We start from the raw sequence: 11,225 nt of genomic DNA on the forward strand, positions 1-11,225 counted from the left end.
TCCCAGGTAACTGGATTTAAACCCATTGATCTGTCTGGACAGTTCCAGTCACTAGAGTAGATTTTCCCTGGAACGGTGACAAGATGCACAGGGTTCAGCAGAAATGGATTGAGAAGGTTAACGACTCTGATGGAGAAATCAGAAATTGCTTCGCGTGGGGCCCACTGTACTTTACATGCTCCAGAGTGGCAAATGCTCAGTGAGGGTGGCCAGAGGCTGCACACAGAACTGAAGGGGAGGGTCACTGCTGATATATCTGCCCTGCTGAGGGAGACTAGTGCCCTGGCGGAGACAAAGCTTTGGTTTTGTGGTCTCGGTCCCTGGGTGCAGCCCATCTCACGCACTTGATTGCAGCCAACAAAAGCAACATTGATGCCAGGCCTATTAATAGCCTTTGTTTGGGGAGAGAGTGACCTACAAATGGGAAGTTTTCAAAGCCGCTGGTTTGGGATTGCAGGGCTAACTCCCCCAGGGTGCAGTGGTTTAATTCACCCATTTAGTCAGCAGGCAGGAAACCTTAATTTAAATCCTCTATTTTAATCTTTTTTTAGTTCTTTTCCTAAAGAATGGTTGATTCTCATTGCTTGGCAGCCCATTAAAACATGTCAATTGGCAATTAAGTATAGCCTTTACACTAAATTTGGTGCTTCTTTTTGCTAACCAGGCGGATACACTAAATCTATCCGTATTTAAGTAATTGCATAGCTTAACATACATTTATTCAGATTTTTACATTTTTTTTTATGTTAGGAATTGGTGAATGATACATTTATTATTTAATAGGTGATAAATTTTTTATTCATGATTTGCATCAAGCTGTACTTGGATGGAAATTGGAATTCAATTGAAAATGCAGAAAACTAGCATTTTACAATTGTTTTCAATAGTTCAGCAAAACTACCTTAAATGTGCTGGATGCATATCAAAACATGTTTTGTATTTACAGCTAACTGATTTATTAAACAAAGTATTAGTGAACTGAAGAGAGTTTCTGGTCATCGCGTCTTTCAGCCTAAGAACTAGTAGATCTCATCCTCTTGCACCTCATTTTATTCTTAGCTTGGAAGAGGAAAACAAACTTTCCTGCTGTATCAACTCTCAGTTGGTTTCTTAACTTTGAACAAATTAGTCATTGAACTGAACTAGTTGAATAAGCTGAAATGAAGAAGAGATTCTCTCTGCATCTGCAGAAGAGGTTACTGCTGTCAAAAGCTGATTTAGCACTTCAACAAACTCTGGTTTCAGGGGCTTACCCAGTGACTTCCACTAGTTGAGTGGTTTGACTTCCTTTAAAACTTCAACAGAAAATGCACACTGCTTGCATGTTTTTTATTTAAACTATTTGAATAGATTGTAATAAGTTTAGGTCTTAGGTTGTAATAGGTTTTTTTTTTTTAAATTGCAACTCTTTGAATTTGTTTTTTTGTGTTGCTGGAAACATAACAAGTAAGCATGATTTAATTATAGGAAGTTCTTGAATTTTTATAGACCTTTCAACCCAGTTGGAGCCCCAAAGCCAGGGGTTAGACTGGAGGAAAATAGATGAGGGCGTTCTCCCACAATTCCCCCACTTGTGATGCCAAAATCAGTGGCCATTCACAGTAGATCAGGTTCTGAAGATCTGCACTTTATGTGCTTTAGTCAAAAGTGAAACAGTCTAACAGTGGTTGCATCTGAATATTCTTCCCTAGGCTTCAGAGTTAATAGCTCATGGAGCTCATGGAGCTATGTCCAGTTCTGGGTGTCATACGTTAGGAAAGATTTGGACAAATTGAAGAGAGTCTAGAGGAGAGCAGCAAAAATCATAAAAGGTTTATAAAGCTTGACCTGTGAGGAAAGGTTAAAAAACCTGGGCATGTTTAGTCTTGAGAAAAGAAAATTGAGGGGTGACCAGTTTACAAATATGTTAAGTGCTGTTATAAAGCAGACTGTGATCAATTGTTCTCCATGTCCACTGAAGGTAGGACAAGAAGTAATACATTTAATCTGCAGCAAGGGAGATTTAGATTAAATAGTAGGGAAACTTTCTAACTCTAAGGGGAGTTAAGCTCTGGAAAAGGCTTCCAAGGGAGGTTATAGAATCACCGTCACTGGAGGTTTTTAAGAAAGGTTGGACACACACTTGTCAGGGGTGGGCTAGGTTTACCTGGTTCTGCCTCAGCACACAGGGCGGGACTTGATGACCTCTCAAGGTCCCTTCCAGCCTGACATTTCTATGATTCTATGAGTAGCTGGCACTATAGCTACAAGCCAGTGCATATTGGCAGTAATGGCCCTGGCCTGTTATGAGTGGAGTTCCCCATGTGGGCCCAGAAGCATGCATCCCACTGCCAGCCGCTGGGCAGTATCTGTTCTCTGTAGGATACCTGGTTCTGATTTGTGGTGTTTTTGCTGCTGGCATTAGCCATGACCTGGGGTGTGACCAAAGGAGGTAGAATATTTGGGGCATGTTCTAGGACAGTCCTTGCAGAGCATCTTGGTTCACCTCCAGCTAGGATTTAATAATAGCTACAGTTAAGTCTTGTTCCACCGCAGTCTGCCCAGTGCCATCAGGCTGGGAAGTTTAGATGCTTTGTGCCGGCCTGAGGGTTTGCAGGTCCCCAGCCCCGTGATATGGCTGACTCAGTGTGGTTTGTTCCTTGCAGTCGGGGCAGTTCAATGAAGACATGATCCCAACGGTGGGCTTCAACATGAGGAAGATCACCAAGGGAAACGTCACCATAAAGGTAAGACGCAGGCAGCTCCTCTGCAGTGGCTGTTGGGGGGGGGAGACAGGGTGGGGAAAATCTAGAGATTCACAGGCTCTTGTGCAGCAGGTTATTGGGGTGCAAATACTACTGACTAATGCTTCAGTCAGGAGACTTAAAAATAGACCTGCCTCCACACTAGTTCAGTCTGGAAGGTTTTAGATTGCTGCAGCTCCCCTAAAGGGGGGGTCAAGTGTATTGGGATGCAAGTTATTCCAGGCTCCTGCAGTAAAGGGCTGCTGGCCAGGCTGCAGTAACATGGGATTTCCTGATGGCATTCATCCTGCTCTTGGTATTTCCCCAGGCTAGTGTGGGCAGGTAACTTTGTCCATGACAGAGGCTGGACAGGTATTTTGCTGAGAAGGGAAGGGAGAGGCTGCGGGTCCTGGAAGGAGGAGCCCATTGGAGCTGTGGGACTAAAGTCCATGATTCATAACATTCGTGTCTCAGCAATCAGACAAATAGCACTCTCTTTACCCCTCCACTCCTCCAGATGCACCTGGATGGAAAACCAGAAAATCTTGAGTTAGCCAGCACTTCCCATCACTCCTTCACTATAAAGATTCTGTGCCTTTGGTTGCTGCTCGTGCGTTTTGGGGACAAAATGTGGTCCTCGAAACATGTGAACTCTTCAGTGAGGGGGAAATTCCTCCATCATCCTAGCATGGCGAACACAGAGAGAACCCCCAGGCTCCGTGGGACACTGGGCCTTAGACCCCAGCCCTCGCAGGAAGTAGCTGTGAGTGGGCAGAACATTCTGGGGAATTGCATACAAACTGAGCAAAGCTCTGTACCCAGCTATGCTTATGAATTCCACAAACCTGCCACCATGGCGCAAGGTGACGCCTTGTGTAGGGCTCATCAAGAGGGGGAGAAGGGGTAAGAGTTTGAGTAGCGGTGTGCAAAATCCATTTTGTTGGGCTCCAAGATCCACTTCTGCTTTTTGATGTGCCTTCTTCCCTGGTCCATGTGCTTCCTGACTCTGCCTCTCTTTCCCACAGCTCTGGGACATCGGCGGTCAGCCTCGTTTCCGTAGCATGTGGGAGCGATACTGCCGCGGAGTCAGTGCTATTGTGTAAGTACCCCCCAGCTGTGCTCACACTCCGTCGCAGACGTTCCAGGGCTGCTGAGCCTTTAACACAGCATGGGAAAGTTTTAGAGGGTAGGCTCTCAAACAGTGTCTCTTGGTTGAGGGTTGGCAGGACCTTTCGGGCTGTGTCCAGTGGGTTTTGTGTTCGCCCAGGGTGAGCAATTTGCTAATCCTTGGGTGCAGAGATCCTCTGCTGGGAATCAGGCCCCTAGCACTGAATTCAGTCTTCCCAGCAGCTTGCCCAGTGCAGCCGGAGCCCTGGGAAGGGCTGTTGCTGTGCTTTTGGTACCCGGCATCAGGTGTAAGAGGTTCTCCTCCTGGGGATAGGAAGTCCTATGAATGTATCTGCTTAGTGCAGGAATCCCACTGTTCTGGTGGTTTACCAGTCTCCCCAACCCACCATGGACTGGTGCCCTAGGTAGTAGAATTACTCTTGGGTGTGATGTTGTCCAGAATAACAGGCTCGTGTGCTCCTGACTGAAGATTGGTTGTCTTTGCTGATGCTACTAGATCTTTTTGTTCCTGAGGTGCTAGTTGCTCATTTGAAGGGGGCCTGGTGAAGGTGGACCGCCTAGCCTTGGGTGGCTCAGCTCATTTTGTAGGGTGGTCCTAGGGGACAGCTATAGGCAGCTGCTCTTCCTTCCCAAGGCCTCCTATGCTGCTTGGCAAATTCTGTATTTATGAGAAGCAGCAGCCTTCAATCAATCTTCATTCATGGTTGTAAACAAATTCCCTTTGCCTGAGTCTATCCCCCTTTTGTGGTCCTGCTTGTGAACATTTCGGGGCTTGAGTTTACAAAGCAGCACAGATGTTTCATATCAAATACATGCAAACTGTACACCAGCAAGCCACAAACCAGAGTTATTCACAGATTGTAACACATGCTGTTGAGAATCTCAATCCATGTAAGATGTCTGTAAGCAGAAAGAGGTGTTCACTAAATGCAAGGACATCCATTATTTGTCCAACTCAAGTCCCCTAATCTCACCACGTTCGGTATCCTCATTTACGTGCGGCTGCTCGGAAGAGTTTGGTGACATGAGCTACGGTGTCATAAATATGCCGATGACATTCAGCTCCACCTCGTTTCATCAGACAGGGACGGAATAGACTCTTTGTTCTTCTGCCGTCTGGCCGAGACTGAGGCCTGGATGAAAGCCAGAGTTTAGCGGATTTAGACTCAGCCCACATAAAGCAGTGGTGATACTGACTGGCACAGAGAAGCACCTTGAGGATCCGAGGAAATTTATAGTTTTTCCCTTAACTGAGGGTGTCTTATTAGTTGTTGTTTGGCTTGCAATCTCCAGGTCTAACCAGACACCGGTCTGCAGCTGGAGCCAGAAATGCCCTCTGTCACTTACGTCTGCCATTCCCTCTCTGATAGAACCTGCATCTATCATCAATGCATTACTACTTCTAGGCTGGATTACTGCAACACGCGCTGTCTGGGACTAACATCGAAGGCCACTTAGACACCACCCTTCCTGTGCTCTGCAACCCCAGCTGGGTTTTAGCAGGAACGGGGCAGTTGTTTGTCCCGTTGGTGACGCTCCCAGATGCCTGGGAGGGGTGATCTCCGTAGCAGGCTCTCCCTCTGGAGATATGACTGAGCCCAGCCTGATCACATTTAGAACTTGATAGCTGTCATTTCTCTGTCTCCTGGCTGTAGACTCTCTGGCATTCAGCCCACTGGCTGGGCTTCCCCACCTCTGCGGTCAGCTATCTGGATGCTGGATGGGGTTATGGAGCACGGTGCATGCTGCTTTTCTGGGAAAGCACGGTGAAGTGCCCCCAGCCACCAGGGTGTTAGATGCTGCAGAAATGTTTATAAGAATCTAAAAGAGCAAGAGCCGCTTTCTGTAGGGCATCCAAACGCAGTGTGTTGTTCCCACGCCCACTGGCTTTTCAGCTACACTGATGCACAGTGTGACTGATGCTGCTGCACACGGTAAACTAAGGGTATGTCTGTGCTCCAGCTGTGCCGCTGTAGCATGGATCCTTCCTACCTTGGTGGAAGGGGTTTTTCCATTGATGTAGTTAATCCACTTCTCTGAAAGGCTTGGCTGGATGGTCGGAAGAATCTTCCATCAACCCTAGCCATGTCTACACTGGGGGTTAGGGTGACTTAACTGCGGCGCTCAAGGCACAAAACGTTTCACAGTCCTGAGCGCCATCGCTCGGGTGATCTAATTTGTAAGTGTAGGCAAGGCTGAGGTTGCCTCTGTAGCAGAAGGCGCTGGGTGAGTCGAAGTTGTTTCTATGCCCATGAGGACTCCTGGCTCTCAGCAGGGGAAGGGTTAATGACTGGCTTTGCAGTCCTGAGGGATGGATGTGGATTGGCCCCCACAAGGACCCATCGGGGCTTTCCCAAAGGGTGCTAAGAGCCCAGAGGTGCCAAGGGAAGGGTGTGGGTCACTGACACGTGGTGAGTACCAGGGGACTAATCTGAAGCGCTTCAGAGAGAGAGCGGTAACTCCGATCTGCTTCATAGCGTAGATTTATACTGACCGGTCAGAAGCTGGCCCAGTGGAGAGTAGCAGCTCTCTAAGGAGGCCTGAGTACTTGGTAATGGAGAGAGGTGGTAGGGACTCTGGTTGTTTCGTGCTCCCCAGGCGGGATTCATTCAATCTTCCTCTTCCAGTGGCCCAGGCTCACTGATAATGTTCCTTCCCCATTCCAGGTACATGGTGGATGCTGCAGACCAGGAGAAGATCGAGGCTTCAAAGAACGAACTTCACAACCTGCTTGACAAGCCGCAGCTCCAAGGCATCCCTGTAAGCACTCTCCAGTCCTGGGGCAGAGGGAGACAATGGGGAGCAGACAGATCTCATAGGCTGGTCCCCAGTCGTTAGGGTGGGTGGTCTCTGGTTGCTTGGTCACACGCTGCAAAGCAGGTTCTGTGATAGCGTCTCACTCGTTCGTCTGTAGAAGTAGCTTTGTGAGGTGATGCTCTCCAGGCTGGCGCTGGGCTGGAAGGTGACTTTTTTGGAAAGTTTGAGGAAGATCATGACCAACTTCCCATAACATTACAGGCCATTAAACCCCCTGGTCCCATTGGTGGGCCCACCGGAAGCTCAGAAGTGATTGGACTGGAAGCAATGAGTGTAGATAATGACCTGTCCATGGCCCATTGAGTGGGGATTATAAGTGACACATCCACTGAGCGTGCTCAAGAGGGAGAGCTGCCATTTGGAACGCAAGTCTTGTTTGTGACATCGCAGTGAGGTTTTTGGCTGGGAAGTAGAGCTCAGATGTGCTGCTGGGGCAGTTTGCAAGACGCTAATTGTAATATCTTCACCCTGAGCTGGGGATTGATGCTTCAGAAATGCAGAGGGGGTGCAGCTCCATGCAGCACGTAAAGCACATGATCTCATTCCAAAAACCGCCTTAGCGGTTAGTATCCCCAGCAACTCCTCCACTCCAGCATATCCTGGGAGAGGAGCACTTGGGCAGCTGGCTTTCACTGGCTGGCAGGAATTTCCCGGGAGGTGGGGAGGTTTTGATTCCTTCACACCAACGAATTTTCTGTTAAAACTATAGTTAGGTTGCCGGACTCCCCGTCCCTCCCCCGGCCTGGGCACAGTCAAAACTGGCTCAGTGTGGGTGTGGGACTGAGAATGCTGACACTGTCTTTTTCCCCGTACAGGTTCTAGTGCTTGGGAACAAGCGAGATCTCGTTGGTGCCTTGGATGAGAAAGAGCTTATTGAGAAGATGTAAGTACGGCTCACTGCCTCCCCTTCCGGCGGCAGGCGTTGTCAGTCTGTCTCTGTCTGCGTGTGTGCCTCAGCAAAGGCTGGGGTGGGACTGTAACAGAGTTTGCTTAGCTGTTGCTTTGGGGACGCCAAGTCTCTGTGTATTGCTGAGTAGGATTCTCAGGGGTCTGATCCAGGTGGCTGCTAAGGGGTTAACGAAGGTGCCTGGTGCGTGGGATTGTGGGAGCTTCTCCCAGGGTGCTGGAGAGGCCTTCCCAGAGCAACAGCAGAAAGGGCTCCCCCACCATGGAGGGCAGCAAGCATTGCTCCCCAAAATGCCCCCATCCCTCCCTGTGCCCCCAACCCCATGGCTTCTCTGCCCCACTCCCTAAGATGTTCCCCCTCCACCAGCTCCCACCCCTAACAACATGGCCATTGGGCTGCTGTAACCCTCTCCAGCATGTGCAGAGCCCTGGTCCCTTCCTGCTAGCTCACTGCTGGGGAGTTGCTCTGCGATGGCCTGTCAGCAGGAGGTGCTATTGGGAAAAGGAGCACGGGTTTCCAGCTCCGCCTGGGGATGCTTCTGCAATCCAGCAGCACACGGTACTGCCCCCTTACGTGGGTCAGGGCCTGGAAGCCTTTTGGGCAGAGAAGGTTTGTTCATCTCCACGATCCCTTCATGATAACAGAGCTGTGCCGAGGCTCCCCAGCCTGGGTCCTGCTGTGAAGCCATCGCATCCCATTTGTGACACCCCAGGCATTGGGGCAGGCTGTGCAGTCCCAAGCAAAGGCCCGTGCTGGGGGCGCTGGGAGGGGGAACTGGCAGCCCAGACAGTGACCAGCGAGGCAGCTGGTTTGGGGAAACATGTCCTAGGTGCTCTGCTTTGCCCCTCTGCAGTAGCTTTTTCGCTGTTACATGAGTGGTTTTTCTTTTGTATCTACACTTCTCCGTGCGCCACAGACCTGGGGAGGCCTCGTTACCCAGTGCCAGCGGCTGGAAAGGGGAGCCGAGGGCCTTGGGTTCTGTCCTGCCTCTGCCCCACACTCGCTGTATGACCTTGGGCAGGGCCTCAGCTGTAGAATGGGGCTAATCTCCAGTCTGTGTGGAGCTGAGGTGCCCTTGGCTGAAAGTTGCTATGTCAGGGCGAAGATGGTCATTTTGCTTGAGCTTTTCTCAGCCTAGGCCACATGGTGGCACCAGAGACACATCTTGACTCTTACTGCAGTCCAAGGGTGCGTCTACACTGCACAGTTAACCTGGGTGATTGATGCCTGAGTCTGAGCCCCCAGGTTAGCCTGGCAAAGCCCTACCCACTTCACTGTGTCTGCACTCCCCCGTGCTGAGCCGCTCGAGGCTTCCTTCCCAGTCCATTGCAGGAGGTGTTGTGGGATGGGCCCTGGAGGTCACGCAGCATGTAAGTGGTTTTTGCCTGCATCCTCACTGCAAAATGGGCAGGTTCCAACCCAAGGTAAAGCACAGCCTTGGCTCTAACCCCCCCCCCCCCCCCCCCAACCCGGTCAGCTAGCCTGGGCTTAAGGCACCTGCAAATCCAGGTCCGAGGTGTTTGTGTGAATGGGGTGTGTTGTGTAGCGGTGTGGGTAAGAGCCTGGGTTAACTGCAGTGAAGACGTACCCTTAGACTCCTGCAGCCCGAGTGGTAGGAGAGCGTTTCCACAGGCTCCCACCTTGAGACACAGCACAGCCAAGGAGCTCTTTGCAAACAGCCGGCGAAGTCCTTCAAAGGCTCCGCTGCTCTGTCGATGGGGCTGGAGCCAGGGCCGTGGCACGCAGCCCTCCTGTGCCCGCTGCCGTGGTAGTAATACTTCTAGTACTGGTTTGGTTTTGGAGAATCTTAAGCATTTGATAACGGTGGGTCACTCTTGTCCCCTTTCCAGTGGGGATGCTAATGCAGAGAGGGGATGTGCTGGCTGAGTCTGGCTTGGTGCCGTGGGTAGGGCCCTGATTCTTGTCTCCTGTATGGTTGTGGAACGAGCTGTAAGAGCTGCTGGGTAATACACAGCCCGCCCGGTGGGCTCATGGTTGGGGGCCTTGTTCCATTTGTCAAGAACCTTTTATTTTCGGTTCTTTCATTGCTGCAAGACTGTTGACCAGCCTCATCCTGAGCCAGCAGCACTAGAAGGTTATGGCAGGGGCCTCCGAGGGTGGCCCCTAATGGAAGGGGCTCTGCTCCCCCTGAGCCCTTGACCCAGGCTGACTGGAGCAGCTGGAGTCTGCACTGATCAGTCTGCGCTCTCATGGCTCCATCTCTCCACAGGAACCTGTCTGCCATCCAAGATCGAGAGATTTGTTGCTATTCCATCTCCTGCAAAGAAAAGGACAACATTGGTGAGTGCTGGGCCGTGGTCTGCAGGGAGCCGGAGGGAGGGGACAAGCTGGGCTCAGTTGGGAAACACCTGCAGTTTCAGGTATTCTGGCTCCTAAGCCCATTAAGCTCATGATGAGGCAAATGGGGCAGAAGTGTCATTTCTCAGCTGTTAGTGGCCTACACTCCCCATCCCAAAGGCAGGTGTGGGCAGTGCCCAAGGAGCTGTGCCCAAGGTTTCCAGGCTTTGGGGGACACTGCCACAGAGTAGTGGCTGAAATGCAGCAGTGAACAGCTGTGTTAGAGAAGGTGCCAGTCTCTGAGCCCCCAGGGAGACCCCGCCGACCCCTTCCCCTGAGCCCCACATTGGAGGGGGTGGTGGAGGGGGCTCTCTGCCCTTTGCGGGCGGTAACTCTGTGTGTTGCCTTTGCAGACATCACCCTACAGTGGCTTATTCAGCACTCAAAGTCCAGGAGAAGCTGAGAGCCCTGGGACCGCGCCTCGGAGCGGGGAAGATGCCATTGTCCAAGCCCCCTTCTCTGTCCCCTGCTCTCTGTCCCTTTCTCTCCATCTCTCTCTAGATGGGTATTTTTAGGGGACCCCAGGCTCTGCTCCTGCTGAGACGGAGCTCCTGTTTTTATTGTAAAGAAGCTGTCGGACTCCTCTGTCTCTCTCCCCCTCTCGTTTTGGCACTGTTCTGTTGTGGTCGATGTGTATACAGTATATATATATATGTATATATATATTTTAATTTAAGCAATTACGCTGTTACTAAACTGGGCCCCGTGACCTGTAGAAGTGCTGGAGGTGGTTGAGCCCCCAAGGCAGTATTGGGAGGGTGGCGTGGGAGCGGAGCGGCTTGACTGGGCCATTCCATGCTGAACGCAGGATCCCATGGGGGTGTCCCTCCAACCCTGAGGCCCTTGGGCCCCTCTGGTATCTTCACTAGGTCCGGTTCCCCCTCCTTCCCCCCCCCCCAAGCCTCTGGAGCTCCCGCTGCCCCATGCCCACCCCCATTCTCCATGTTGCATGTGGACACAGCCCTGGGGGGCAGGGCAATGGGGGTGTTTGAGGCCAGCAGTCTTGACCAGGCTGTGGGGAGTCAGTGCTGTGCCCGTCTGCAGAGCTACTCCTCCTGCCCCTAGCCCTCTGCCCTTTCCTCAGGCACTCGGCCTTGCGATCCCATGCTCAGGCAGGGATTGGGCACTGGCTGGGAGGGGCAGGGGCAACTCCCTCCCTCCCTATCCTCTCCCCTTCCTGCAACCCAGGCCCCAAAGTCTCCACAAGTGACTCACTCCTGCCCGCTCCCTTGGCTGTGGAGGAAGGTGGGGGCACTCTGCCATTCCCCCAGGTTGCTTTGGGGGTTCTCCAG

The 11,225-nt window shown here is 51.4% G+C and overlaps 1 protein-coding gene across 1 annotated transcript in view; it reads left to right on the top strand.

The window, feature by feature from the left end:
* The window catches only part of ARL8A (ADP ribosylation factor like GTPase 8A), a 39,125-nt gene extending 28,543 nt beyond the window's left edge, over positions 1 to 10,582 (top strand). Inside the window, exons 2-7 of the mRNA XM_065403683.1 lie at positions 2,646 to 2,726; positions 3,749 to 3,822; positions 6,518 to 6,611; positions 7,484 to 7,551; positions 9,806 to 9,876; positions 10,287 to 10,582. Of these exons, the coding sequence (XP_065259755.1) occupies positions 2,646 to 2,726; positions 3,749 to 3,822; positions 6,518 to 6,611; positions 7,484 to 7,551; positions 9,806 to 9,876; positions 10,287 to 10,336 (438 nt within the window). The 3' untranslated portion in view covers positions 10,337 to 10,582. The remainder of the gene's footprint in view (positions 1 to 2,645; positions 2,727 to 3,748; positions 3,823 to 6,517; positions 6,612 to 7,483; positions 7,552 to 9,805; positions 9,877 to 10,286) is intronic.
* Positions 10,583 to 11,225: the final 643 nt, after the last annotated feature.

Source organism: Emys orbicularis, chromosome 4 (assembly GCF_028017835.1).
Source record: "Emys orbicularis isolate rEmyOrb1 chromosome 4, rEmyOrb1.hap1, whole genome shotgun sequence".
NCBI lineage: Eukaryota > Metazoa > Chordata > Testudines > Emydidae > Emys > Emys orbicularis.